The 27,769-nt window shown below is 39.6% G+C and overlaps 1 protein-coding gene across 1 annotated transcript in view; it reads right to left on the reverse strand.

Annotated features, from left to right (window-relative positions):
* Positions 1–27,769, reverse strand: part of LOC139761228 (dnaJ homolog subfamily C member 2) — a 49,552-nt gene that overhangs the window by 16,789 nt on the left and 4,994 nt on the right. The window contains exons 5-10 of the mRNA XM_071685271.1: positions 26,675–26,764; positions 24,081–24,169; positions 23,660–23,785; positions 22,932–23,019; positions 4,190–4,318; positions 2,325–2,525 (exon numbers count right to left, since the gene is read on the reverse strand). Of these exons, the coding sequence (XP_071541372.1) occupies positions 2,325–2,525; positions 4,190–4,318; positions 22,932–23,019; positions 23,660–23,785; positions 24,081–24,169; positions 26,675–26,764 (723 nt within the window). The remainder of the gene's footprint in view (positions 1–2,324; positions 2,526–4,189; positions 4,319–22,931; positions 23,020–23,659; positions 23,786–24,080; positions 24,170–26,674; positions 26,765–27,769) is intronic.

Here is a 27,769-nt window from a genome sequence, read left to right on the forward strand (position 1 = left end):
TAATAATGGGAACTTCAGTGAAGGGCGTAAATGGGGAGGTGATAACAAGTAGCGGTGATGTGAGAAGGAGATGGAATGAGTATTTTGAAGGTTTGTTGAATGTGTCTGATGACAGAGTGGCAGATATAGGGTGTTTTGGTCGAGGTGGTGTGCAAAGTGAGAGGGTTAGGGAAAATGATTTGGTGAACAGAGAAGAGGTAGTAAAAGCTTTGCGGAAGATGAAAGCCGGCAAGGCAGCAGGTTTGGATGGTATTGCAGTGGAATTTATTAAGAAAGGGGGTGACTGTATTGTTGACTGGTTGGTAAGGTTATTTAATGTATGTATGACTCATGGTGAGGTGCCTGAGGATTGGCGGAATGCGTGCATAGTGCCATTGTACAAAGGCAAAGGGGATAAGAGTGAGTGCTCAAATTACAGAGGTATAAGTTTGTTGAGTATTCCTGGTAAATTATATGGGAGGGTATTGATTGAGAGGGTGAAGGCATGTACAGAGCATCAGATTGGGGAAGAGCAGTGCGGTTTCAGAAGTGGTAGAGGATGTGTGGATCAGGTGTTTGCTTTGAAGAATGTATGTGAGAAATACTTAGAAAAGCAAATGGATTTGTATGTAGCATTTATGGATCTGGAGAAGGCATATGATAGAGTTGATAGAGATGCTCTGTGGAAGGTATTAAGAATATATGGTGTGGGAGGCAAGTTGTTAGAAGCAGTGAAAAGTTTTTATCGAGGATGTAAGGCATGTGTACGTGTAGGAAGAGAGGAAAGTGATTGGTTCTCAGTGAATGTAGGTTTGCGGCAGGGGTGTGTGATGTCTCCATGGTTGTTTAATTTGTTTATGGATGGGGTTGTAAGGGAGGTAAATGCAAGAGTCCTGGAAAGAGGGGCAAGTATGAAGTCTGTTGGGGATGAGAGAGCTTGAGAAGTGAGTCAGTTGTTGTTCGCTGATGATACAGCGCTGGTGGCTGATTCATGTGAGAAACTGCAGAAGCTGGTGACTGAGTTTGGTAAAGTGTGTGGAAGAAGAAAGTGAGAGTAAATGTGAATAAGAGCAAGGTTATTAGGTACAGTAGGGGTGAGGGTCAAGTCAATTGGGAGGCGAGTTTGAATGGAGAAAAACTGGAGGAAGTGAAGTGTTTTAGATATCTGGGAGTGGATCTGTCAGCGGATGGAACCATGGAAGCGGAAGTGGATCATAGGGTGGGGGAGGGGGCGAAAATTTTGGGAGCCTTGAAAAATGTGTGGATGTCGAGAACATTATCTCGGAAAGCAAAAATGGGTATGTTTGAGGGAATAGTGGTTCCAACAATGTTGTATGGTTGCGAGGCGTGGGCTATGGATAGAGATGTGCGCAGGAGGATGGATGTGCTGGAAATGAGATGTTTGAGGACAATGTGTGGTGTGAGGTGGTTTGATCGAGTAAGTAACGTAAGGGTAAGAGAGATGTGTGGAAATAAAAAGAGCGTGGTTGAGAGAGCAGAAGAGGGTGTTTTGAAATGGTTTGGGCACATGGAGAGAATGAGTGAGGAGAGATTGACCAAGAGGATATATGTGTCGGAGGTGGAGGGAACGAGGAGAAGAGGGAGACCAAATTGGAGGTGGAAAGATGGAGTGAAAAAGATTTTGTGTGATCGGGGCCTGAACATGCAGGAGGGTGAAAGGAGGGCAAGAAATAGAGTGAATTGGAGTCATGTGGTATACAGGGGTTGACGTGCTGTCAGTGGATTGAAGCAAGGCATGTGAAGCGTCTGGGGTAAACCATGGAAAGCTGTGTAGGTATGTATATTTGCGTGTGTGGACGTGTGTATGTACATGTGTATGGGGGGGGGGGGGGGGTTGGGCCATTTCTTTCGTCTGTTTCCTTGCGCTACCTCGCAGACGCGGGAGACAGCGACAAAGTATAAAAAAAAAAAAAAAAAAAAAAAAAAAAAAAATATATATATATATATATATATATATATATATTATCCCTGGGGATAGGGGAGAAAGAATACGTCCCACGTATTCCCTGCGTGTCGTAGAAGGCGACAACAAGGGAAGGGAGCGGGGGGCTGGAAATCCTCCCCTCTCATTTTTTTTTTCTTTTTAATTTTTCCAAAAGAAGGAACAGAGAAGAGGGCCAGGTGAGGATATTCCCTCAAAGGCCTAGTCCTCTGTTCTTAACGCTACCTCGCTATCATGGGAAATGGCGAATAGTATGGGGGAAAAAAAAAAAAAAAAAAAAAAATATATATATATATGTATATATATATATATATATATATATATATATATATGGGGGAAAAAATCCTAACACTCCTGTTGCTCCTACACTGGAGGGGAGTACTTTCAGCCAACTTACCCCTTTCATAAGGACTCCTCTGCCTTTAGCTTGGTCTTTTCCAGCCTGAGAAAGTTCCTTGTTGAGCTCCTCTATTTTATTAAGTTCTAAAGCCTCACACAACAACTCCACATCTGTCATCATTTGGACTCGGTCATCCTCGCCTGTAGCATAGTAATTACTGTCCTTGCAGAATGTGCGTAATGTCTGGAGGAAAAAAAATAAATTGTTACAAGAAAAATTCTCGTAGTTCTGAAAGTTTCAGCATTTCTCTTTCACATGAAAATTTTATCCATGCCAGTACACGTAATTTCTTCTCTACAAGTTTCCTCTTTATTTATAACAGTTCTTTAACCTTCACTTCTCACAAATCCTTCCCCTCCATTCATCCTTGGTATACTTTTTGCTATACTTTCCAGTTTTACCATCACCTCTACCCACTTCATAACCCCATCTAATCTTCCTTCTGAAACCTTTCTCTTCTTATATCTAATAAATCATTCTTCCTACACCCAACAACTATCCTTCCACCAATCTTTCATAATTCTAACTTCAACATTCTCACATTGTTTACCCTCATTCTTACCAAAGTATACCAGCAATTTCTTTATTCAGCCCTCCTTATATCATTCTCTCCATTCAAACTATCACCATTCTTTCCTCCCTCCTTCAGAACCCAATTCTCTCTTCAGAATATTACCATTCTTTCCTCCCTCCTTCAGAAGCAAGTTTCTATCATCCCTTCCTGGGGCATAAAGAATTTGAGTGATACTACCCATCAGTAACATCAGCACCAACAAAGTTCTTAAAAACCTTTTCAGGTGTTAAAGATAATTCTAAACCCACAGACACTCTCAAATGTATTTCCAAAAGAAGCTACAACAGAAGGGGCCAATGGATAATTTTTCTTTTAAGGCTTGGCAACTGTTAATGCTACATTATCTTGTGGAAAATGGCAAAAAAGCATAAAAGATAAAATACTTTCCATACATAAGTGCTATTTACATAACATATTCTTTACAAAGGCAGAACCTTATCTTTTCTGGGAAATGAACAGATGATCTTACTTTAAGAAAAATACTCGAACAAATAATGTCTCATTCTAAAAATTACTACAACAGTGGGCATGTAAATATGCCATCATGCTAGCTATAATGATGTTTGTACACTATGACATCTATGGGTGAGTAAGAGGTGCAATAATCTTCCAAATTTTGCCAGCAATGTCACATGACACCCCTTAAGGGGTTCTCTGAAGGAGAACTACTGCAATCAGCTAACACAAATAAAGTGCACTGCAAGTTAAAAATCAAATCAAATACATTCCTCCATGATCACTAAATTACATCAAGTTTTTCAGTTTTGATATGGCACTGATACGTAAACATTTAAGAAGTGCTGAGGATATCTATTTTCGTTGAGACTGAAAGTGAGTAAACAATAACTTTCATCTTGCTTTAGTGAGGATTATCCCTTAGGAAAGGTAGGATGTAGGACCTGCATTTCAACGATCACAGGCAATGGTCAAACACGTAAGAATCATTCAAACTCTGCTCAGGGAGGATATTTGGTGAAAGGACAAGGCAACCCTTGCTATACCAGAACATGCAAGGTCTTGACTCCAAAAGCTGTTCTTCTATGTCACTTGCTTTTTGAAATCATGGTTTTCATTGATTAGCTTTTCTTAATACTAGAAATTCCAGTTCCAAGAACCTAATCAAAAGACCATTTACAAGTACCAGATTATGGGAGCTGTCAATTTTGGGAATGCAAGAATTGAGTCTGCTGTATCTATAATTACAAGACCATAAAATACTATAGTTGATACCTCATCTAACTTCACAGTTTATACAATCAACCTTTCGACTTACCTTACGTTCCTTCTTAAACGCTTTTTTCAATGCCTCTCTCTCCTTCTTCTCAACTTCCTGCTTTGCTTTTATTTCTGCTTCTTCAGCTTCTCTTTTCTTCCTCTCTGCTTCCTCAGCCTCTCTTCTTACCTAACCAAAATATATAAAACTAAGTTTTGGAGTTGAGGAAACTGAAAAGTTAATAAAAGCTTTTTATATAGACGAAAAAATGTGTCCTCCCTTCTCACTGGGAACACACTGCAAATCACCAAAGGTAACCCATTATGAAACATAAAAAGATTACAACTGGATATCCCATGCATTTAGTCACCATGACTATGTATATACAGGTTAAAAATGCACTCTCATCAGCCATAAATACATTATTTACATTTTAAATACAAAAAGCCTTTAAACCTATACAGACCCTGAGGCTGACAAGAATATATTCCTGGACATCCCACGGCAAGCCAAAACAAGTCAAGCAAATGAAACACACGTTATAATGGGGGCTGAAGTTTCAGATCAAAACATTTTCCAATTCTATTTATCTGGATAGACAATGCTGAAACACCACAACAAAAATATTCCAAACTAAAGGCACAACAAAGTTAGATGATAATTATCAAAAACTTTCTGAAAAGGGTGGTGATGTGGGAACTGTTGCCATGACATTTTGGCTGTGGTGGAATGAAGCGGAGTGAAGGTTACTGGTTAGTAAAAGGATGTGCTCTTGACATTTCATCCCAACGAATCATCTGATTCAGCAAGTGTTCCTTTATCACAGATACTGTGCATGAAATTCAATAAGAACTGCATAAAAAACATGGTAAAGTGGGATTTAGGGACTGGTAGTGGAATTCTTGGAGTGACAGTTTTTGAAAGGGACTGTCTAAATCAACTTCTGAATTACCTAATTCAGCAACTCTTGCCAAAATACAGTTAATCTTGTAAAAATCCCTGAATTTTCTGAATGCAACAATAGCAAGGACTTAAAATCTTTCTCTACATTCCTTCCCTGAAAAAGTGTTATGCAATATCTGGCTACCTTGAACACAGTAAAGTTTTTTCTTTTTTGATAACAATCTGTCCTTGTTTAAAATCATTCCCAAAATAAGCCACTTTCATACATATCAAACCCTAGAGGTGTTTAACCTCACCAATAATTTTCTTCAAATATGCAGGATACAAACACAAGTTTCTCATTATCAACAAACTGCCTACGCACCTTGAATTTCACATAGAGAGTGATAGCTTTATGAGTAGTACTCATGAGTATCTTTAAGACTCTTTCCAGCTATACTAAAATGATTACAATCACTTGGATGTAGTTGAAAATAGGGCAGTAGTAAACATTAGCCACATTGAGCACACTCTGTTTACAAGCAGTCCACAAATGGGGTAGATACAAACATATTATGCTAACTGGCGAGATATGAACTCGACAGCATTTTGCCATGACACTGAAACATGTATGAAAATGCCATCTCGGTATGGTGGGAACTTAAGAACATAAAATATTATTAAAAAAAAATACCTTAAAATATTTTATATTTTATATATTTTTTTTTTTATTATACTTTGTCGCTGTCTCCCGTGTTAGCGAGGTAACGCAAGGAAACAGACGAAAGAATGGCCCAACCACCCATATACACATGAATATACATACACGTCCACACATGCACATATACATACCTATACATCTCAACGTATATATATATATACATACAGACATATACATATATACACATGTACATAATTCATACTATCTGCCCTTATTCATTCCCGTCGCCACCCCGCCACACATGAAATGAAAAACCCCCTCCCCCACACGTGCGTGAGGTAGCACTAGGAAAAGACAACAAAGGCCACATTTGTTCACACTCAGTCTCTAGCTGTCACGTATAATGCACCGAAACCACAGCTCCCTTTCCAAATCCAGGCCCCACAAAACTTTCCATGGTTTACCCCAAACGCTTTACATGCCCTGGTTCAATCCACTGACAGCATGTCGACCCTGGTATACCACATCGTTCCAATTCACTCTATTCCTTGCACGCCTTTCACGCTCCTGCAAGTTCAGGCCCCAATCACTCAAAATATTTTTCACTCCATCTTTCCACCTCCAATTTGGTCTTCCACTTCTCCTCATTCCCTCCACCTCTGACACATATATCCTCTTGGTCAATCTTTCCTCACTCACTCTCTCCATGTGCCCAAACCATTTCAAAACACCCTCTTCTGCTCTCTCAACCACACTTTTCCTATTACCACACATCTCTCTTACCCTTTCATTACTTACTCAATCAAACCACCTCACACCACATATTGTCCTCAAACATCTCATTTCCAGCACATCCACCCTCCTCCGCACAACTCTATCTATAGCCCACGCCTTGCAACAATATAACATTGTTGGAACCACTATTCCTTCAAACATACCCATTTTTGCTTTCCAAGATAATGTTCTCGACTTCCACACATTTTTCAGCACTCCCAGAACTTTCGCCCCCTCCCCCACCCTATGATTCACTTTCACTTCCATGGTTCCATCCACTGCCAAATCCACTCCCAGATATCTAAAACACTTCAATTCCTCCACTTTTTCTCCATTCAAACTTACCTCCCAATTGACTTGTCCCACAACCCTACTGTACCTAATAACCTTGCTCTTATCCACATTTACTCTCAGCTTTTTTCTTTCACACACTTTACCAAACTCAGTTGCCAGCTTCTGCAGTTTCTCACCCGAATCAGCCACCAGTGCTGTATCATCAGCGAACAACAACTGACTCACTTCCCAAGCTCTCTCATCCACAACAGACTGCACACTTGCCCCTCTTTCCAAAACTCTTGCATTCACCTCCCTAACACCCATAAACAAATTAAACAACCATGGAGACATCACGCACCCCTGCCGCAGACCAACATTCACTGAGAACCAATTACTCTCCTCTCTTCCTACATGTACACATGTCTTACATCCTCGATAAAAACTCTTCACTGCTTCTAACAACTTACCTCCCACACCATATATTCTTAATACCTTCCACAAAGCATCTCTATCAAATGCCTTCTCCAGATCCATAAATGCTACATACAAATCCATTTGCTTTTCTAAGCATTTCTCACTTACATTCTTCAAAGCAAACACCTGATCCACACATGTCTACCACTTCTGAAACCACACTGCTCTTCCCAATTCTGATGCTCTGTACATGCCTTCACCCTCTCAATCAATACCCTCCCATATAATTTACCAGGAATACTCAACAAACTTATACCTCTGTAATTTGAGCACTCACTTTTATCCCCGTTGCCTTTGTACAGTGGCACTATGCAAGCATTCCGCCAATCCTCAGGCACCTCACCATGAGTCATACATTAAATAACCTCACCAACCAGTCAAGAATACAGTCACCCCCTTTTTTAATAAATTTCACTGCAATACCATCCAAACCTACTGCCTTGCTGGCTTTCATCTTCCACAAAGCTTTTACCACCTCTTCTCTGTTTGCCAAATCATTCTCCCTAACCCTCTCACTTTGCACACCACCTCGACCAAAACATCCTTTAGCTGCCACTCTATCATCAAACACATTCAACAAACCTTTAAAATACTCACTCCATCTTCTCACATCACAACTACTTGTTATCACCTCCCCATTGGCCCCTTTCACTGATGTTCCCATTTGTCCCCTTGTCTTACGCACTTTATTTACCTCCTTCCACAACAACTTTTTATATATTTATTTATTTATATTTATTTTGCTTTGTCGGTCTCCCGCATTAGCGAGGTAGCGCAAGGAAACATATGAAAGAATGGCCCAACCCACCCAAATACACATGTATATACATACATCCACACACACAAATATACATACCTCTACATCTCAACATATACATATATATATACACACACAGACATATGCACATATACACATGTACATAATTCATACTGTCCGCCTTTATTCATTCCCATCCCCACCCCGCCACACATGAAATGTGTTTTAATTTTCCCTATAATTTAATGATACTCTCTCACCTCAACTCTCATTTGCCCTCTTTTTTGCCTCTCGCACCTTTCTCTTGACCTCCTGCCTCTTTCTTTTATACATCTCCAGTCATTTGCATTATTTCCCTGCAAAAATTGTCCAAATGCCTCTCTCTTCTCTTTCACTAATAATCTTACTTCTTCATCCCACCACTCACTACCCTTTCTAATCTGCCCACTTCCCATGCTTCTCTTGCCACAAGCATCTTTTGCACATGCCATCACTGCTTCCCTAAATACATCCCATTCCTCCCCCACTCCCCTTAAGTCCTTTGCTCTCACCTTTTTCCATTTTGTACTCAGTCTCTCCTGGTACTTCCTCACACAACTCTCCTTCCCATGCTCACTTACTGTCACCACTCTCACTTCAACATTCTTCTTTTCTGAAAACCTCTACAAATCTTCACTTTCGCCTCAAGATAATGATTAGACATCCCTCCAGTTGCACCTCTCAGCACATTAATTAAAGGTGAAAATTATTTTATGGGTTAAAACCACGTCTGTTTTTCAAATCTGTTACGTGAACAAAACATACAAAAGTTGCAAGTATGAAATGCATGTCAGAGTATGAATATACACATACTATGAAAATTCTGAAAAATAACCTCCCAAGCAGATTGCAATGATTTTCAAATACACAAATATCTATCCTCAAGTGCTGAACACATCACCATTTCATGAAGATCAGAGGTCTTTGTTAACAGAATTTCACTTCACAGTGAACATGGTGAGGATGTAGGTCAATGATCTGAGGGGCTGTCACTGCTGTCATATTCCCTATATTTCTCCCTCCCAATTCCTCAATGTACAAATCTTGAACTACCTTCCTACCTTAAAGCATTGCTCTCTCCACATCCAAATGCTAAAGTCCTCAATGCTTGGAATTTCAATACACCACAAAGATTGGTTGGTCTCTACCATAGATGATCTCAGTACAGCTGAGGCCTCTACTTTTTCCTTCCTTAATGATTGGTACAATCATTCATATTCCCAAGTTCCCAACCATCTCAGCAACTTTTCCAACATATTTGAATATTTTTTCCAATAAATACTATTTCTACCACCTCAAGGTCCTCTGACCACAATACTATTTCTGTAACTTACAAATGAGCACACACATCCTCTAACCTTCTCTAGAAATGATGACTTTGGTGCTATGGCAGAACTCAATAGTCATCCCCAGGCAGCTACTTAAGAGAACTTTCCCAGAGATGGGTGCTGCTTCGTTGGTTGGGATGTCTAATATTCTGCTAAACAGACAGCAGATGGAATATCCAATTGTGTGCTAAATCCTTACCTCCAAACATGCTCTAATCGTTTGTTTGAATTTTGTCTTTTCCTTCTCTTCTGATGCGATCAATCATAGCTAACTCAATTAATAAAGCGCCTTTATTTGGTACTTTACCTTACTTTCCTGTAATTCAATTTTCAATGATTCTGCTAATTTCCAATGAACCTATGCTGTCTCTAATAATCTTTTGCAGGATCTTCTAGGTACTCTCCCAGCTCCAGGTAGCCTAGGATTATGTCCCTGACAGCACACCTCCTTGTGTCCCAAGAAAGTGTGCCTTTGAATTGCCTCTAATCCTTGATTACCTAGTTTGCCTCTGTTGAAAAACCCAGAATTTCCACTGCACTCAGAAGCATGCCTTGGTGGAGCCCATCACTAAGTAAATAAACTGTTCTAGCCATGCCAAATACTACCATACTGCTCTCACTTATGCCATTTGAAAAAATCTGAAACTCTCCTTAATACTTGCCTTCTTAAACTCTTAGACACCCAGTCCCTTCTTTCTGGTTGTCAATATGGAGTTCTACAGGTGATTTTTCCCAAGAGATTCTCATCTCTGGTACCCACAGCTTGTCCTTACTTCACTGTAACCCATCTTCATTACTCTACAATCAGTTAGGCTGAATTCAATTAATCATTTATCAGCACAGTGCTGGAGCCTGTCTAGGACTCTCTGTAGCAGTCACCATTCTGAATGCTCCTTACTTCTCTCATAAAAGCTCAGCTTCACCCTCTATTTTGGTTACGATTCAATTTTACACAGTGCTCAACAATGTTAAAAGGCCTGAACTTAAGGGCATTTTCCTCACAATCTCCGAAAAAAAGGGCACAGCATTTGTTCCCTTCCAATATGCATCAGTCCCTTCTTCCATCGAGTCCCTAAGCATTATCACAAGTAGCCTATCAAGTTTTTCTACATGCTCAAAAAATACACATAGCAAAATAACGTCATGGATCTTATGTGGCCTTATCATATCCTTCGTGGACCTATGTTTATCTTTACAATTTCACTCGCTCCTTTTCATCCCATCCCAGCTAGTTAGTGTTGGCAGTAATGAGTCCTCAAGTATGAATACACTCCAGAACTTTGTGTTCTGCCTTTAAATATTTACTTTTTTGTTTCTAAAACCCTTCCCTCTGAGTACATCAGTTTATTTGTTTGTTATGTGATATCACAAGCTCCTAGTAAATTTATGGAGCATCAAGATTTTATTGACTTGTTCACAGCTTATCATAATATTTCTCTACTCTTCTTTCCTTATGCTACTGTACTCATTCCCTGCTCTCGTATACCTTTCAAATGCTGCTTGATTGCTGTGCCGTCTATATCTTCTCCCTTGTACATCTCTACTTTCCTTGGCCTTTTGAATGTTGAACCATGAGACCAGAGTTGTTGATTATTAAGCGCCTGCAAAAGATCGAAAATAGATTCACAGCTCACCTACAGACGGATTGATGGAAATATAATAAAGAAAGAAAAGGAACAGTTTGAGAGGTAATATCTAGAGATGCACTAACCAAATACTAATCTCTGACCAGAGTTAAATATGGTACTGCATGAGTTTAATATGTCTTGTTATGAAAAATGCAGCCCAATACAATTCAAAAAACAATGAAAAAATATATAGGACATCAAGTGACATAACCTACATGAAATTTAAATGTCTTTGAAACGCTCCTCAAACAATTCAATTCCTATTCCCTTCTTTCTGATTGCCACTTGGTTTTTTGCAGTCTAAGGATACTTATGATCTTTCCTGTGCGAGTCACTTATGGTTCCCCTCTCTTTAAGACTTTATTAAGTGTTTTGCTGTGGTCCTTGGCATCTCAAATACATCAGACAGGGTGTAGCATAAGCCTTTGCTTTATAAACTTTCTTCCTTTTGCTTTTCTACATAACTGTTTTCTAATGCTTAGCTTCATCCCTCGTCAATCCACTGCAGTAGTCAGAGGAAGCAACTTGCCTCTCTTATCCTAACAATAATGGTGTCCCTCTGCGTTCTGTACTATCATACTTTGCTCGAAAATGATCTATCATCAAACTCCAACCATATTCACTCTTACATTGATGATTCCACTCTACATAATTCAAATCACTTTGTCTTCCCTCTTCACTCTTAATACTCAGTCTCTGCTTTGCAATGAACATATTTCCTTAAACAATTCAGATGTGTACAACAACTTTGGACTGGTAATTAGAAATTTCACCATGTGCTGAGACAGAGTTTCTAGTTATATATCTCTCTAAATGTTACTTATTTGCCTTTGTTCACTTCACGATCACCGAAATTAAACCCAGCAATAACATACTTTTTTTTTAATTTTCCAAAAGAAGGAACAGAGGAGGCCAGGTGAGGATATTCCGAAAAAGGCCCAGTCCTCTGTTCTTAACGCTACCTCGCTAATGCGGGAAATGGCGAATAGTTTGAAAAAAAAAAAAAAAAAAAAAAATATATATATATATATATATATATATATATAAAATCTGCTTCCCAAAAGTTGGGGGTGTTGTACACAAGCCATAATCATATTTCCTGTGGAGATATATTTCAATATTACAAAGATTTTGTTTGTTCCAGAAAAGAGTCCTGCTCACATATTTGGAGTGGCTCTTCCTCCACCGTTTTACTAGTCCAGAGTGGAATCAAAAGCCTTGTCCCATGAATTCTCCACATATCACCTCTTTTCAACCATCCTTTTCTGTCTGCCATGATATTGGTACCATCTCCCTGTTTTACAGGCATGACGTAAGCTACTGCTCTCATGGTCTAATTGTGTCCTTGCCATCGTGGCTCACACCTGTCGCATGCATCTAGATAATGCTCTATTGAAGTTTCTGAATGAAGACCAACCACATAAGGACTGACCATTATGATACTTCCTTTCCTCAAATAGCAAAGCAATGGGATTCCCTTCTTTCTTTTGTCTCTCCCTTTTACTATAACCCTTCTGCTAAGTCAGGTCTACACACATTTGAAGTGAACTAATTAACTGCCACCACTAAACAAACAATATCCAACTGACAGGCTAAAAAGGTCAAGACATCTAGGCTATCCCCTTCCCTTCCACCATTCCCTGAAAAACATTACAACTGTTGCAGAAGAAAGAAGGAATTAAAAATGCATAAATCAAGTGTTTATAATTGCATATGACAATAAAAAAGTAATCAAAGAGTACTGGTAAAATTGCATAAAAGAAAATGAGAGTTGCAATGAGAGTAACAATTCCTAGGTGGTCAAACAACCCCTTTCCCAGTTCTACATTCCCTAGCATAACAGTGCTTGCATATCAAAGTTGAATACTTAATTATTATTATTTTGCTGTCTCCACGTTAGCGAGGTAGCACAAGGAGTACTTTGAATACCTGTCATCATCATTAAAGAGTAATGAAAAAGAAATAGAAAAGTGAATAAAATTGGTTGTAAACAAATAAAAGTATGCAAAGCTCACAGCTAATATTACTCAAAGAGAGAGTAAAAAAGGTGTTGCAACACACAGAATTGTGTCAGAAATGTGCACCACAAAATACCTCACTCTGACCTAACCTTGTAACTACATGCAGTGCAGTAAGTCAACCACATATGAAAATGACATGTGCCAACTAAAGGCATCTTTCTTGGATCCCAACCCTATCAAATGCACAATCTTCCTTTTAATAATTATCATTTACTTTATTTATTTATTTTGCTTTGTCGCTGTCTCCCGTGTTAGTGAGGTAGCGCAGGGAAACAGACGAAAGAATGGCCCAACCCACCCACATACACATGCATATACATACACGTCCACACACGTAAACATACATACCTATACATCTCAACGTATACATACACACAGACATATACATATATACACATGTACACAATTCATAGTCTGCCTTTATTCATTCCCATTGCCACCCTGCCACACATGAAATAAAAACACTCACCTTCATGTGTGCGAGGTAGAGCTAGGAAAAGACAACTAAGGCCACATTCGTTCACACTTAGTCTCTAGCTATCATGTAATAATGCATTGAAACCACAGCTCCCTTTCCACATCCAGGCCCCACAGAACTTTCCATGGTTTACCCCAGACGCTTCACATGCCCTGGTTCAATCCACTGACAGCAAGTTGACCCCGGTATACCACATCGTTCCAATTCACTCTATTCCTTGCACGCCTTTCACCCTCCTGCATGTTCAGACCCCAATCACTCAAAGTCTTTTTCACTCCATCATTCCACCTCCAATTTGGTCTCCCACTTCTCCTCATTCCCTCCACCTCTGACACATATATCCTCTTGGTCAATCTTTCCTCACTCATTCTCTCCATGTGACTAAACCATTTCAAAACACCCTCTTCTGCTCTCTTAACCACACTCTTCCTATTACCACACATCTCTCTTACCCTATTATTACTTAATCAAACCACCTCACACCACATACTGTCCTCAAACATCTCATTTCCAGTACATCCACCCTCCTCCGCACAACTCTATCTATAGCCCATGCCTCGCAACCATATAACATTGTTGGAACCACTATTCCTTCGAACATACCCATTTTTGCTTTCCGAGATAATGTTCTCGACTTCCACACATTCTTCAACACACCCAGAACTTTCGCCCCCTCCCCCACCCTATGATTCACTTCCGCTTCCATGGTTCCATCCACTGCCAAACCCACTCCTAGAGATCTAAAACATTTCACTTCCTCCACTTTTTCTCCATTCAAACTTACCTCCCAATTGAATTGTCCCTCAACCCTACTGTCCCTAATAACCTTGCTCTTATTTGCATTTACTCTCAGCTTTCTTCTTTCACACACTTTACCATACTCAGTCACCAGCTTCTGCAGTTTCTCACATGAATCAGCCACCAGCGCTGTATCGTCAGTGAACAACAACTGACTCGCTTCCCAAGCTCTCTCATCCACAACAGACTGCATACTTGCCCCTCTTTCCAAAACTCTTGCATTCACCTCCGTAACAACCCCATCCATAAACAAATTAAACAACCGTGGAGACATCACACACCCCTGCCGCAAACCTACATTCACTGACAACCAATCACTTTCCTTTCTTCCTATACGTACACATGCCTTACAGCCTCGATAAAAACTTTTCACAGCTTCTAACAACTTGCCTCCCACACCATATATTCTTAATACCTTCCACAGAGCATCTCTATTAACTCTATCATATGCATTCTCCAGATCCATAAATGCTACATACAAATCCATTTGCTTTTCTAAGTATTTCTCACAAACATTCTTCAAAGAAAACACCTGATCCACACATCCTCTACCACTTCTGAAACCACAGTGTTCTTCCCCAATCTGATGCTCTGTATATGCCTTCACCCTCTCAATCAATGCCCTCCCATATAATTTACCAGGAATACTCAACAAACTTATACCTCTGTAATTTAAGCACTCACTTTTATCCCCTTTGCCTTTGTACAATGGCACTATGCAAGCATTCCGCCAACCCTCAGGCATACATTTGCCAATTCTAGCAATAGCGAGGCAGCATCAAGAATAATTGGCAGAGCCTTAAAGGGAAAAATCCTCACCTGGCTCCTTGCTCTGTTCTTTCTTTTGGAAAGTCCTACAGGAAGGGAGGACTATACTATACTATAAAATATACCAGTTAACAAATGTGATGAGTACACAAGTTTCAAATTTTTCATCAGCAGTCAGCAATGAAAAATATAGAATTCAACATCAGTACAGTTCAAGTATGCTTCAATAAAGTTCTCCTCTGAGCCTTTCAGGGAGATAAAGATGACATTAAATCATTGCCCTCGTATCAAAAGGTGAGATGTACGAATGTAAAATCTCCCCGATTTCCTCGATACAAAATTTGTTACTATAATTCCACCCACATATTTCACATGCATTGCAGGAAGTGACAATAAGTGAGGCTGGAAATTCTTCACTCCATCATTACTTTCCAAAACAAGGAACAGATGAAGGAACCAAAATGAATATCCTGCAAGGCTCAGTCGTCTGCCCCTAATGCTACTTCATTAAAGCAGTAAATGGCAAACAGACAATGAGGAAAGCATTTACCCTTAAACATCAGGAATCTTCATATGATGACTTAAGTAGCAGACACTGGGGATCATTATGGGAGTGCTCATTTTTGCATACTTTGTTTAAATTTATGTAAACGTGTTTTCTTTCTTTCATACTTATTTGCTATTTCCCACAAGAGCAAGGCAGCATCAAGAACAAAAGAATGAACCTTAAAGGGAAAAAATATCCTCGCTGGGCTTATTCCTCTTTAATATATGTATATATGTGCAAACAGTTATCCCATGTAACTCCTGTGTCGAAGAATGCTACTACGATGGGCAAGAACAGAGGGGCTGGAAATCCTCCCTTCCTTTACTACTTTTCCAAATGAAGGAACAGCAGAAGAAAAGCAAGGATATTCTTCATCTTATGCTCATTCATCAGTTCATAACGATCTAATTCTGGCAGGAAATAGTGATATAGGAAAGAAAGTGTAAAAAGTAACCAAAAAATAATTGTCATTTTGTGATCTTATGTCATGAGGCTCTAACCCTGATGTACCTCCCATCTTTTTGCTATCTGTAGTTGTTCACCATTTCCCAAATTAGCAGGGCAGCACAAGTAACAAAGAAAGAAATGCCTTAAGTCAACCAAATCTACTCTCTAGCCTTCAGGTAAAATACAGCAAAACTAGACCTGACTATCCACAACTGAGCCCCACAGACCTATTCATGGATTCCTTGATGGCTTCATGTATCCAGGTTTAGCTTTTTAATACCATGTTGCCCCTGTGCACCATGCTCTATTTTACTCAATCCCTTTCAACTCACACCCTTCCTTGCATTCAGGCTCTGCACACTCGAGGCATCTTTCACTCCATCATTACAAAGGTTTTGTATGGTTGTGAGGCTTGAGGCGTAAAAGCGAAGTACAGATGAGGGTGAATGTAGTAAATAAAATGAGTGAAATATGTGGCACGAGGAGGGTTGATAAAATAAGTGAATAGGGTAAGAGTGAGGTGTGGTAATGAGTCTGTAAGTGTGACATGAAGTGGAGCTGTCTTTAGGGGTAAAGATGGGTATGTTTCATGGTATATTCATCCCAATGGTGTGCTATGGATGCTGGCGTGGGCCTTAAGACAAAAATGTAGAGGAGGAGGATGTGTTGGAAATGAAAAGTTTAAGAAAAATATATGGTGCGTGAAGGGTTGGTTTAATTAATTAGGATTGAGACTGTAAGAGAGAGGTTTGGTAGTAAGTAGAGTATGCAGAAGAGAGATGAATAAGGTGTACTAAAACTGTTTTGAACATGTGGAGAGGATGAGTGTGAATGAATGTGGCCTTTGTTATGTTTTCCTAGCGCTACCTCGCGCACATGCTGGGGGGGTTGTTATTTCATGTGTGGTGGGGTGGTGATGGGAATGAATAAAGGCAGACAGTATGAATTATGTACATGTGTGTATATATATATATATATATATATATATATATATATATATATATATATATATATTATTTTATATATATATATATATATATATATATGTGCTGAAAAAGGACTGATGATTGGGAATACCTGGTTTAAAAAGCGAGATATACATAAGTATACTTATGTAAGTAGGAGAGATGGCCAGAGAGCGTTATTGGATTACGTGTTAATTGACAGGCGTGCGAAAGAGAGACTTTTGGATGTCAATGTGCTGAGAGGTGCAACTGGAGGGATGTCTGATCATTATCTTGTGGAGGCTAAGGTGAAGATTAGTATGGGTTTTCAGAAAAGAAGAGTGAATGTTGGGGTGAAGAAGGTGGTGAGAGTAAGTGAGCTTGGGAAGGAGACCTGTGTGAAGAAGTATCAGGAGAGACTGTGTACAGAATGGAAAAAGGTGAGAACAATGGAAGTAAGGGGAGTGGGGGAGGAATGGGATGTATTTAGGGAATCAGTGATGGATTGCATGAGAAGAGTGGGAGGTGGGCTGTTTAGAAAGGGTAGTGAGTGGTGGGATGAAGAAGTAAGAGTATTAGTGAAAGAGAAGAGAGAGGCATTTGGACGATTTTTGCAGGGAAAAAATGCAATTGAGTGGGAGAAGTATAAAAGAAAGAGACAGGAGGTCAAGAGAAAGGTGCAAGAGGTGAAAAAAAGGGCAAATGAGAATTGGGGTGAGAGACTATCAGTAAATTTTAGGGAGAATAAAAAGATGTTCTGGAAGGAGGTAAATAGGGTGCGTAAGACAAGGGAGCAAATGGGAACTTCAGTGAAGGGCGTAAATGGGGAGGTGATAACAAGTAGTGGTGATGTGAGAAGGAGATGGAATGAGTATTTTGAAGGTTTGTTGAATGTGTCTGATGACAGAGTGGCAGATATAGGGTGTTTGGGTCGAGGTGGTGTGCAAAGTGAGAGGGTTAGGGAAAATGATTTGGTAAACAGAGAGGAGGTAGTGAAAGCTTTGCGGAAGATGAAAGCCGGCAAGGCAGCAGGTTTGGATGGTATTGCAGTGGAATTTATTAAAAAAGGGGGTGACTGTATTGTTGACTGGTTGGTAAGGTTATTTAATGTATGTATGACTCATGGTGAGGTGCCTGAGGATTGGCGGAATGCGTGCATAGTGCCATTGTACAAAGGCAAAGGGGATAAGAGTGAGTGCTCAAATTACAGAGGTATAAGTTTGTTGAGTATTCCTGGTAAACTATATGGGAGAGTATTGATTGAGAGGGTGAAGGCATGTACAGAGCATCAGATTGGGGAAGAGCAGTGTGGTTTCAGAAGTGGTAGAGGATGTGTGGATCAGGTGTTTGCTTTGAAGAATGTATGCGAGAAATACTTAGAAAAGCAAATGGATTTGTATGTAGCATTTATGGATCTGGAGAAGGCATATGATAGAGTTGATAGAGATGCTCTGTGGAAGGTATTAAGAATATATGGTGTGGGAGGCAAGTTGTTAGAAGCAGTGAAAAGTTTTTATCGAGGATGTAAGGCATGTGTACGTGTAGGAAGAGAGGAAAGTGATTGGTTCTCAGTGAATGTAGGTTTGCGGCAGGGGTGTGTGATGTCTCCATGGTTGTTTAATTTGTTTATGGATGGGGTTGTTAGGGAGGTAAATGCAAGAGTCTTGGAAAGAGGGGCAAGTATGAAGTCTATTGGGGATAAGAGAGCTTGGGAAGTGAGTCAGTTGTTGTTCGCTGATGATACAGCGCTGGTGGTGGATTCATGTGAGAAACTGCAGAAGCTGGTGACGGAGTTTGGTAAAGTGTGTGGAAGAAGAAAGTTAAGAGTAAATGTGAATAAGAGCAAGGTTATTAGGTACAGTAGGGTTGAGGGTCAAGTCAATTGGGAGGTGAGTTTGAATGGAGAAAAACTGGAGGAAGTGAAGTGTTTTAGATATCTGGGAGTGGATCTGTCAGCGGATGGAACCATGGAAGCGGAAGTGGATCATAGGGTGGGGGAGGGGGCGAAAATTTTGGGAGCCTTGAAAAATGTGTGGAAGTCGAGAACATTATCCCGGAAAGCAAAAATGGGTATGTTTGAAGGAATAGTAGTTCCAACAATGTTGTATGGTTGCGAGGCGTGGGCTATGGATAGAGTTGTGCGCAGGAGGATGGATGTGCTGGAAATGAGATGTTTGAGGACAATGTGTGGTGTGAGGTGGTTTGATCGAGTAAGTAACGTAAGGGTAAGAGAGATGTGTGGAAATAAAAAGAGCGTGGTTGAGAGAGCAGAAGAGGGTGTTTTGAAATGGTTTGGGCACATGGAGAGAATGAGTGAGGAAAGATTGACCAAGAGGATATATGTGTCGGAGGTGGAGGGAACGAGGAGAAGAGGGAGACCAAATTGGAGGTGGAAAGATGGAGTGAAAAGGATTTTGTGTGATCGGGGCCTGAACATGCAGGAGGGTGAAAGGAGGGCAAGGAATAGAGTGAATTGGAGCGATGTGGTATACAGGGGTTGACGTGCTGTCGGTGGATTGAATCAAGGCATGTGAAGCGTCCGGGGTAAACCATGGAAAGCTGTGTAGGTATGTATATTTGCGTGTGTGGACGTGTGTATGTACATGTGTATGGGGGGGGTTGGGCCATTTCTTTCGTCTGTTTCCTTGCGCTACCTCGCAAACGCGGGAGACAGCGACAAAGTATAAAAAAAAAAAAAAAAAAAAAAAAAAAAAATATATATATATATATATATATATATATATAATGTATATATATGTATATGTCTGTGTGTGTATACATATGTATACATTGAGATGTATATATTTATTTATTTTGCTTTGTCGCTGTCTCCCGCGTTAGCGAGGTAGCTCAAGGAAACAGACGAAAGAATGGCCCAACCCACCCACATACACATGTATATACACCCACAGACATATACATATATACACATGTACATAATTCATACTGTCTGCCTTTATTCATTCCCATCGCCACCTCGCCACACATGGAATAACAACCCCCTCCCCCCTCATGTGTGCGAGGTAGCACTAGGAAAGACAACAAAGGCCCCATTCGTTCACACTCAGTCTCTAGCTGTCATGTAATAATGCACCGAAACCACAGCTCCCTTTCCACATCCAGGCCCCACACAACTTTCCATGGTTTACCCCAGACGCTTCACATGCCCTGGTTCAATCCAATGACAGCATGTCGACCCCGGTATACCACATCGTTCCAATTCACTCTATTCCTTGCATGCCTTTCACCCTCCTGCATGTTCAAGCCCCGATCACTCAAAAAAATCTTTTCCACTCCATCTTTCCACCTCCAATTTGGTCTCCCACTTCTCCTCGTTCCCTCCACCTCCGACACATATATCCTCTTGGTCAATCTTTCCTCACTCATTCTCTCCATGTGACCAAACCATTTCAAAACACCCTCTACTGCTCTCTCAACCACACTCTTTTTCTTTCCACACATCTCTCTTACCCTTACATTACTTACTCGATCAAACCACCTCACACCACATATTGTCTTAAAAACTCTCATTTCCAGCACATCCACCCTCCTGCGCACAACACTATCCATAGCCCACGCCTCGCAGCCATACAACATTGTTGGGACCACTATTCCTTCAAACATACCCGTTTTTGCTTTCCGAGATAATGTTCTCGATTTCCAAACATTCTTTAAGGCTCCCAGAATTTTCGCACCCTCCCCCACCCTATGATTCACTTACGCTTCCATGGTTCCACCCGCTGCCAGATCCACTCCCAGATATCTAAAACACTTTACTTCCTCCAGTTTTTCTCCATTCAAACTTACCTCTCAATTGACTTGACCCTCAACCCTACTGTACCTAATAACCTTGCTCTTATTCACATTTACTCTTAACTTTCTTCTTTCACACTTTACCAGTCACCAGCTTCTGCAGTTTCTCACATGAATCAGCCACCAATGCTGTATCATCAGCGAACAGCAGCTGACTCACTTCCCAAGCTCTCTCATCCACAACAGACTGCATACTTGCCCCTCTTTCCAAAAATCTTGCATTCACCTCCCTAACAACCCCATCCAAACACAAATTAAACAACCATGGAGACATCACACACCCCTGCCGCAAACCTACATTCACTGACAACCAATCACTTTCCTCTCTTCCTACATGTACACATGCCTTACATCCTCGACAAAAACTTTTCACTGCTTCTAACAACTTGCCTCCCACACCATATATTCTTAATACCTTCCACAGAGCATCTCTATCAACTCTATCATATGCCTTCTCCAGATCCATAAATGCTACATACAAATCCATTTGCTTTTCTAAGTATTTCTCACATACATTCTTCAAAGCAAACACCTGATCCACACATCCTCTACCACTTCTGAAACCACACTGCTCTTCCCCAATCTGATGCTCTGTACATGCCTTCACCCTCTCAATCAATACCCTCCCATATAATTTACCAGGAATACTCAACAAACTTATACCTCTGTAATTTGAGCACTCACTCTTATCCCCTTTGCCTTTGTGCAATGGCACTGTGAAAGCATTCTGCCAATCCTCAGGCATCTCACCATGAATCATACATACATTAAATAACCTTACCAACCAGTCAACAACACAGTCACCCCCTTTTTTAATAAATTCCACTGCAATACCATCCAAACCTGCTGCCTTGCCGGCTTTCATCTTCCGCAAAGCTTTAACTACCTCTTCCCTGTTTACCAAATCATTTTCCCTAACCCTCTCACTTTGCACACCACCTCGACCAAAACACCTTATATCTGCCACTCCATCATCAAACACATTCAACAAACCTTCAAAATACTCACTCCATCTCCTTCTCACATCACCACTACTTGTTATCACCTCCCTATTAGCCCCCTTCATTGAAGTTCCCATTTGCTTCCTTGTCTTACGCACTTTACGTTGAGATGTATGGGTATGTATATTTGCATGTGTGGACGTGTATGTATATACATGTGTATGTGGGTGGATTGGGCCATTTTTTCGTCTGCTTCCTTGAGCTACCTCGCTAACGCGGGAGACAGCGACAAAGTAAAATAAAATAAATAAAATATATCCCCTATCCCTGGGGATAGGGGATTAAGAATACTTCCCACGTATTCTCTGCGTGTCATAGAAGGCGACTAAAAGGGGAGGGAGCGGGGGGCTGGAAATCCTCCCCTCTCGTTTTTTTTTTTTTTTTCAATTTTCCAAAAGAAGGAACAGAGAATTGGGCCAGGTGAGGGTATTCCCTCAAAGGCCCAGTCCTCTGTTCTTAATGCTACCTCGCTAATGCGGGAAATGGCGAATAGTTTGAAAGAAAGATAAATAAAGAAGGTATATGTCATAAATGGAGTGGACAAGGAAAAGGAGAAACCATGGAGGTGGAAAGGTAAAGTTTAAAGGTACAGGGCTTGAATATTCAAATAGGCATGCTCAAGATGCAGCAAGTTTGAGTGACATGGTATACTGGGGACAAAGTGCTTTCAACAGGCTGAACCTGGGAATTAGCGGAAAGGTCTGTGAGGCTTGGTCATGGATAGGGGGCTCTGGTTATGGTGCAATATATATGACAGTTACACACTGGGAGTGAGCGAATAAGGCCATTTCTTCATCTGCTGCTTGAACTATCTTGTAAGAGCATGAAATTGCAGGAAATGGTGAAATTGCATCAAACAAAAGATCAGTAACACAAATGACAAAAATGCAAAAGCTAACTTAATATGATCATAATTCAATACAATCTTGGACAGTGAGGATGCATAAATGTCAACATACAAGATCTTTTCATTATAAGTATCACAACAAAAATTAAACGAGTAAGAGTCTAAGCTGCAATGAACTAACTTTAGTAACATCTTACCGAGATTCTGGTACTATGAATGCATTAACACAATATCCAAGAGATATTCCTATCGTGAATATTACGAAAAATGAAAAGTAAGGAAGGTTCCTTAAAATTCTGCAAAAAATAATCTGACTTACTCTTTCCTCCTCTTCCTGCTTCTGTCTGACTGCATCTGCCTTTGCTTTTCTCTGTGCCAGTCTTCTCTCTTTCTCTTCCTCTTTAAATCTGTAAGGAAAAGATAATCAAAAATACTAAACTAAACTTTTCCTGTTCTATATAATTTTTTACAACATACTTTTGCAGCTTGGAGGAATTCTATGTATCAATGTAACGTCTTATGGGTCCAATGAAGTCTCTTATTCAAATGGATTTTAGCAATGCAAGAATATTCTCCATGTAACAGATGGCTGGTTAATCTGACCTTCTGATAAATGACAAGTACAATACCTATCACAGCCAACATCTATATGCGATCTCTGTACAGCTTCTGCGTACAGACCAGTCACATTAGGACTGACCATTATATCTTCTTTCCTTGTACAGCAAAGCCTTTTGCCTTTCCCTCTTTGTATTTCCTTTTCAATTTCCAAATATAGATCTACAAACACTGGAGTGCTCAAGTTAACCCTGTCTACTCTCTTTCCTCTAATACCTATCTTTATCTTAACATTCATCTGAGGTGGCCATGATGGGCCCCATGCTTTTAAATTACTATATCAAAGTAAAACAAAACTGAGTCAAAGGTTTCAGACATGCATCTACAGAGATTCACTGTACATAAGACTTGGCTTCTTCTCTAAAGCAAAGTTGTATATTGGTGGGGGGGGAAAAAAAAAAAAACAGCGATAAGAAACTAAAATCATACTTTGCAATTCGAGGGTCGCATGCATATGTGTTGTCCACCAATCTCCGGAGTCGAGCCATCTCATCTTTTCGTCTTCGAGCACGCTCCACTTTATTTTGCTTCTCTATCCATCGACGCTCTTCTCGACTAGTTGAAAGAAAGTATTTATTTTAGATGCAAAAGAGGATACCCAATTCCTGGCAAAGTAACTCATGAAGTACTATGCTAATGAGCTAATCAGTTATTACCACCCTCAAATAAATCTCTACAGTTACTTAAGATTATTGTAAACATATTCATGTCTAAAGAAATGTAAAAAAAAAAGAAAAAAGTTTTCTAACATACCATGAAAAGGGGCTTGAGCACAATTACCTTAGACATGTAATCTCCATACTTTCAATAGAAATATAACATATAAACAAATCCAACATCTATTACTCACTCCTGTCCCTTTTCCTTTTCTTCTTCATCTAAATAAGAGAATTCCCGCCAAGATTCAAAATCATACCAGAATCCATAAAACCGGTCAACCTGCAAAGAACACAATAACAGACTCAGAATGATGCCAATTTTTTGTTTTAAAGACTTCAAAGCTGTGATCAGGTCACCCTTCATTCTTCACTCTTCCTAGGTGAGAAAATGTAAAGCCTCTAGTGTGCGAAATTATGACAAGAAAAACTATAATCCTACACAAGCCAACAGCCCAACTCAGTGTGGTCCATTCAAAACATGAGTGCACCAGCACCATTACATAGAAAAGTATACAGGACTACTTTTATACAGCAAACCCTTGATATAATGGACCAAGCAAATAATGATACATCAATTAATATTTAAAAAAATTAAAAAAATCTTGAACGCCCCACCATGCACATTTCATGTCACACTTGTTTTTGGTAGTGTGGGGTATACTCACTTTGTTTCAGTCTCAGTGTGCCTCAAGCTACTGAGCGGTCAGGTTGTATACAGAGACGTGCGACTTTATTAACTAATTTTGGAATCCTTTAAATTTAAAATGGTATCATGTGACAGAGGAGTTAAAAGGAGGCATGTGAACTATGTACTGTACTGAAAAATGGTCCATAGGTTACATTCTCGGTTTAAGGAACTTTTGGCATTAATGGACTTTATTAACTAATTTTGCAATCCTTTCAATTTAAATGGCATCAAATGATAAAGGAGTTAAAAGGAAGTGTGAATTATGTATTGTACTGAAAAATGGACCATAGGTTACATTCTCGATTTAAGAGACTTTTGGCATTAAGGGACACCCCCCCACAATTAAGTCTGTTAAATCATAGGTTTACTGTATAGGGAAAAATCATTACCTATGATTAATTAAAAAAAATGTACAAGGAAACCATTTCTGATCTAAATTTTCTTTTGCACATAGGTAGATAGTAGTTGGCATGAAGCCACTGACCAGATGGGTATATTACCAGTACCTCCCACTTGGATATAAGGAGGGTTAGAGACGGCTGTGTAAAGAGGCAGCACTTCAATGGATGTCAAGTTGCACTCCACTGACCCAGGTAGCAATCTTACCTTTCTTTCTCACCCAAAAATGGACTACTGGCATTCTGTTCACCAACATACAATCTCTCCTTGTCATACTTAACACCTGACAACACTAAACTCACACATCTCATTCTTTGTAACTCTAGATTTTCCTGTGGTGAGCACTATATGCTAGCCCTGCCTTTTGGCAAAATGGCAGGAGCAATATATTGCAGTAGTAGGTAGCAACATTAGGTAGAAGTAGTAGGTAAGAAAAATAAGCAGGAGCATAAGATAGTAGTAGTCAGTAGAAACATTATGTAGTAGCCTCTACAAACACAGCAACAGACTTGCCCTCTAACAGTGGTCTATTAAGGATGATGCACTAACAGCAAAGAAGCAGCATCTAGAGTTCCCTAGTTAAAGAGACTCTACTCCATGGCCAACCCCTTGAAGGAGTTCCAGAAGGGAACGGGTGTCAGATAATTAGATAGATGCATCATTTTAGATGAACTGAGCAGTTCATGGGTGGAGCATCAATAAACACAAATTGCTCATGTTGAATATACCTTGATTTTGAATCCTTGATTTTGAATAAGTAAACTTATTATGTACAATTACTTTTATAAGTTTAATATCGACTCAATTATTCCCCACAAGAATTAAACATCCTTATCGTCATCTTTTATTTTTTCTTTAAACCTTTTCCTTGGCGAGATTGTATCATATATAGGTGAAAAGTACAAACCGTTACTTTTCACTCTACAGGAGTCCATCATTTCCCTGCTTCTGATTATAGTGCAGCACTACAGCAGCAGGAAGCCTAGTACAGGGATCTTATGATTATATAGTAAAAAATTATTAATGCAAGTCAATGTGATAATCTGCTTTAAGTCTTTTTAATCTACAAATAGCTTTTCAGGAACGGACCCTTTTTTGTAAACTGAGGGATAATTTCATCAAACAAAAATGGTCCATATAAATTCTCTACCACAATTACCAATCAAATCCACCAACCCATTGCTGTAAGTTCTCAAGTTCATAGACAAGCTCTGCTGTTCATCAAATCTTAATTTGCCCAAGCAAATTCAGTTATATGTATCCTTTAAATTCTACGGTCTATTTTCCATAATCCATAACATACTCCAGCACCAGATTCATATTCCAAAATTTCATTTGGGACTTAACACACAGGAAGAGTAATGTTTAATAACACTTAAAGCCTCACAAAAAGATACAGTGTCTGTCTTAGGCATAACAAAACAAAGCGAAGTTAATATGGAATGGTGATAAAGAGGCTGAAGGAAGCACATCTAATCAGATGGCATGTATCTCGGCTATTACAAGGAGTAATGCCATACCGATTCGTTATCTACTTTATTCACCTACGGTTAAAGAGATGACAGACAAAATCGAAGTACATGTACATGATGTCTTTCAGATTAAGTGAGAAACACACACACATAAAATGCCAGACCCTCAAGAATCATGAAAAATGCACCCATGAATAAAGCCAAATCATGATTCATATAAACTTACTTTTTGTTTAGGGTCATCTGGCTTACCCAAGCCAGGAACATGTTTCCTTGTTGACCATCGGGCATTGCGTTCCAACACAGAAGTGAAGACCTGGAGAAAAAGAAAAGGAAAAAAGATACTAAGTAATACTTAAAGCTACCGTAATAAAATATACTGTACCCATTCTTTTTCACAAATAATCAAAAAGCCTTCCTTCTATCACTCGATATTCATTACTGGAAATACATTCACATGTAAATCATAAACTAAAACCATCACAAGTAAATTATAAACTAAAACCAAAGTCTAAGGCACTGACAAAGAAATGCCAAAGTTATTCTAATCACTCCAGAACAGCTTTCTGCTTACATTTCATTCAATTAGACCAAAGTTGCAACTGCAAACAATGCAAATAAAAAGCAACCTATAAGGAAAAATAATAAATAGGGGAAAATATGTACATTAGAATGAAATACCAAATCTGGGAAAGAGTACAAATAAAAGTGATCCATCATGTCACAACAGCATCAAAAAAGGGGGAATAAAGGGAATGCAATTTTACGAATTGGAGGCTATGGCGGATGTTACCATAAAATTCATCTTTCACTTCCTCATCTGAACAATGTCCTTCACCTGATCAATACTTACAATCTTAAACTATCATTTCTTCATACATTCTCATGTACCTGACTATCTACCTACCTATCTATCTATTTCTCCAATGCCCATTCCCTTTAGGAACTTCTTCTAAGGGGTGGCCACAGCAAGTCTCCATAACTGGTGAAGTCTAGTAATGCTTCTTTGCATTTAAGTGCCTTACCCTTAATAGACGACTGACAGAGGGCAACTATAGCACTGAGGATAAGATGCACTGGCATTTACCCGTTGTGGAGATTCTTTAGTAATGGCCACCCCCTCGAAAAAGTTCCCAGAGGAAATGGACATCACAGATATAGATAGTAAAATATATCTTTTTTTTTTATACTTGTTCACCGTTTCCCATGTTAGCAAGGTGGCAGCAACAACAAAAAAAGGCTTCATTTACTCACACCCATTCTCTAGTTGCAATTTGTAGTGTACCAAAACCACAGCCCATGTTAACAAGCAAGCCCCACA

Source organism: Panulirus ornatus, chromosome 39, assembly GCF_036320965.1.
Source record: "Panulirus ornatus isolate Po-2019 chromosome 39, ASM3632096v1, whole genome shotgun sequence".
NCBI lineage: Eukaryota > Metazoa > Arthropoda > Malacostraca > Decapoda > Palinuridae > Panulirus > Panulirus ornatus.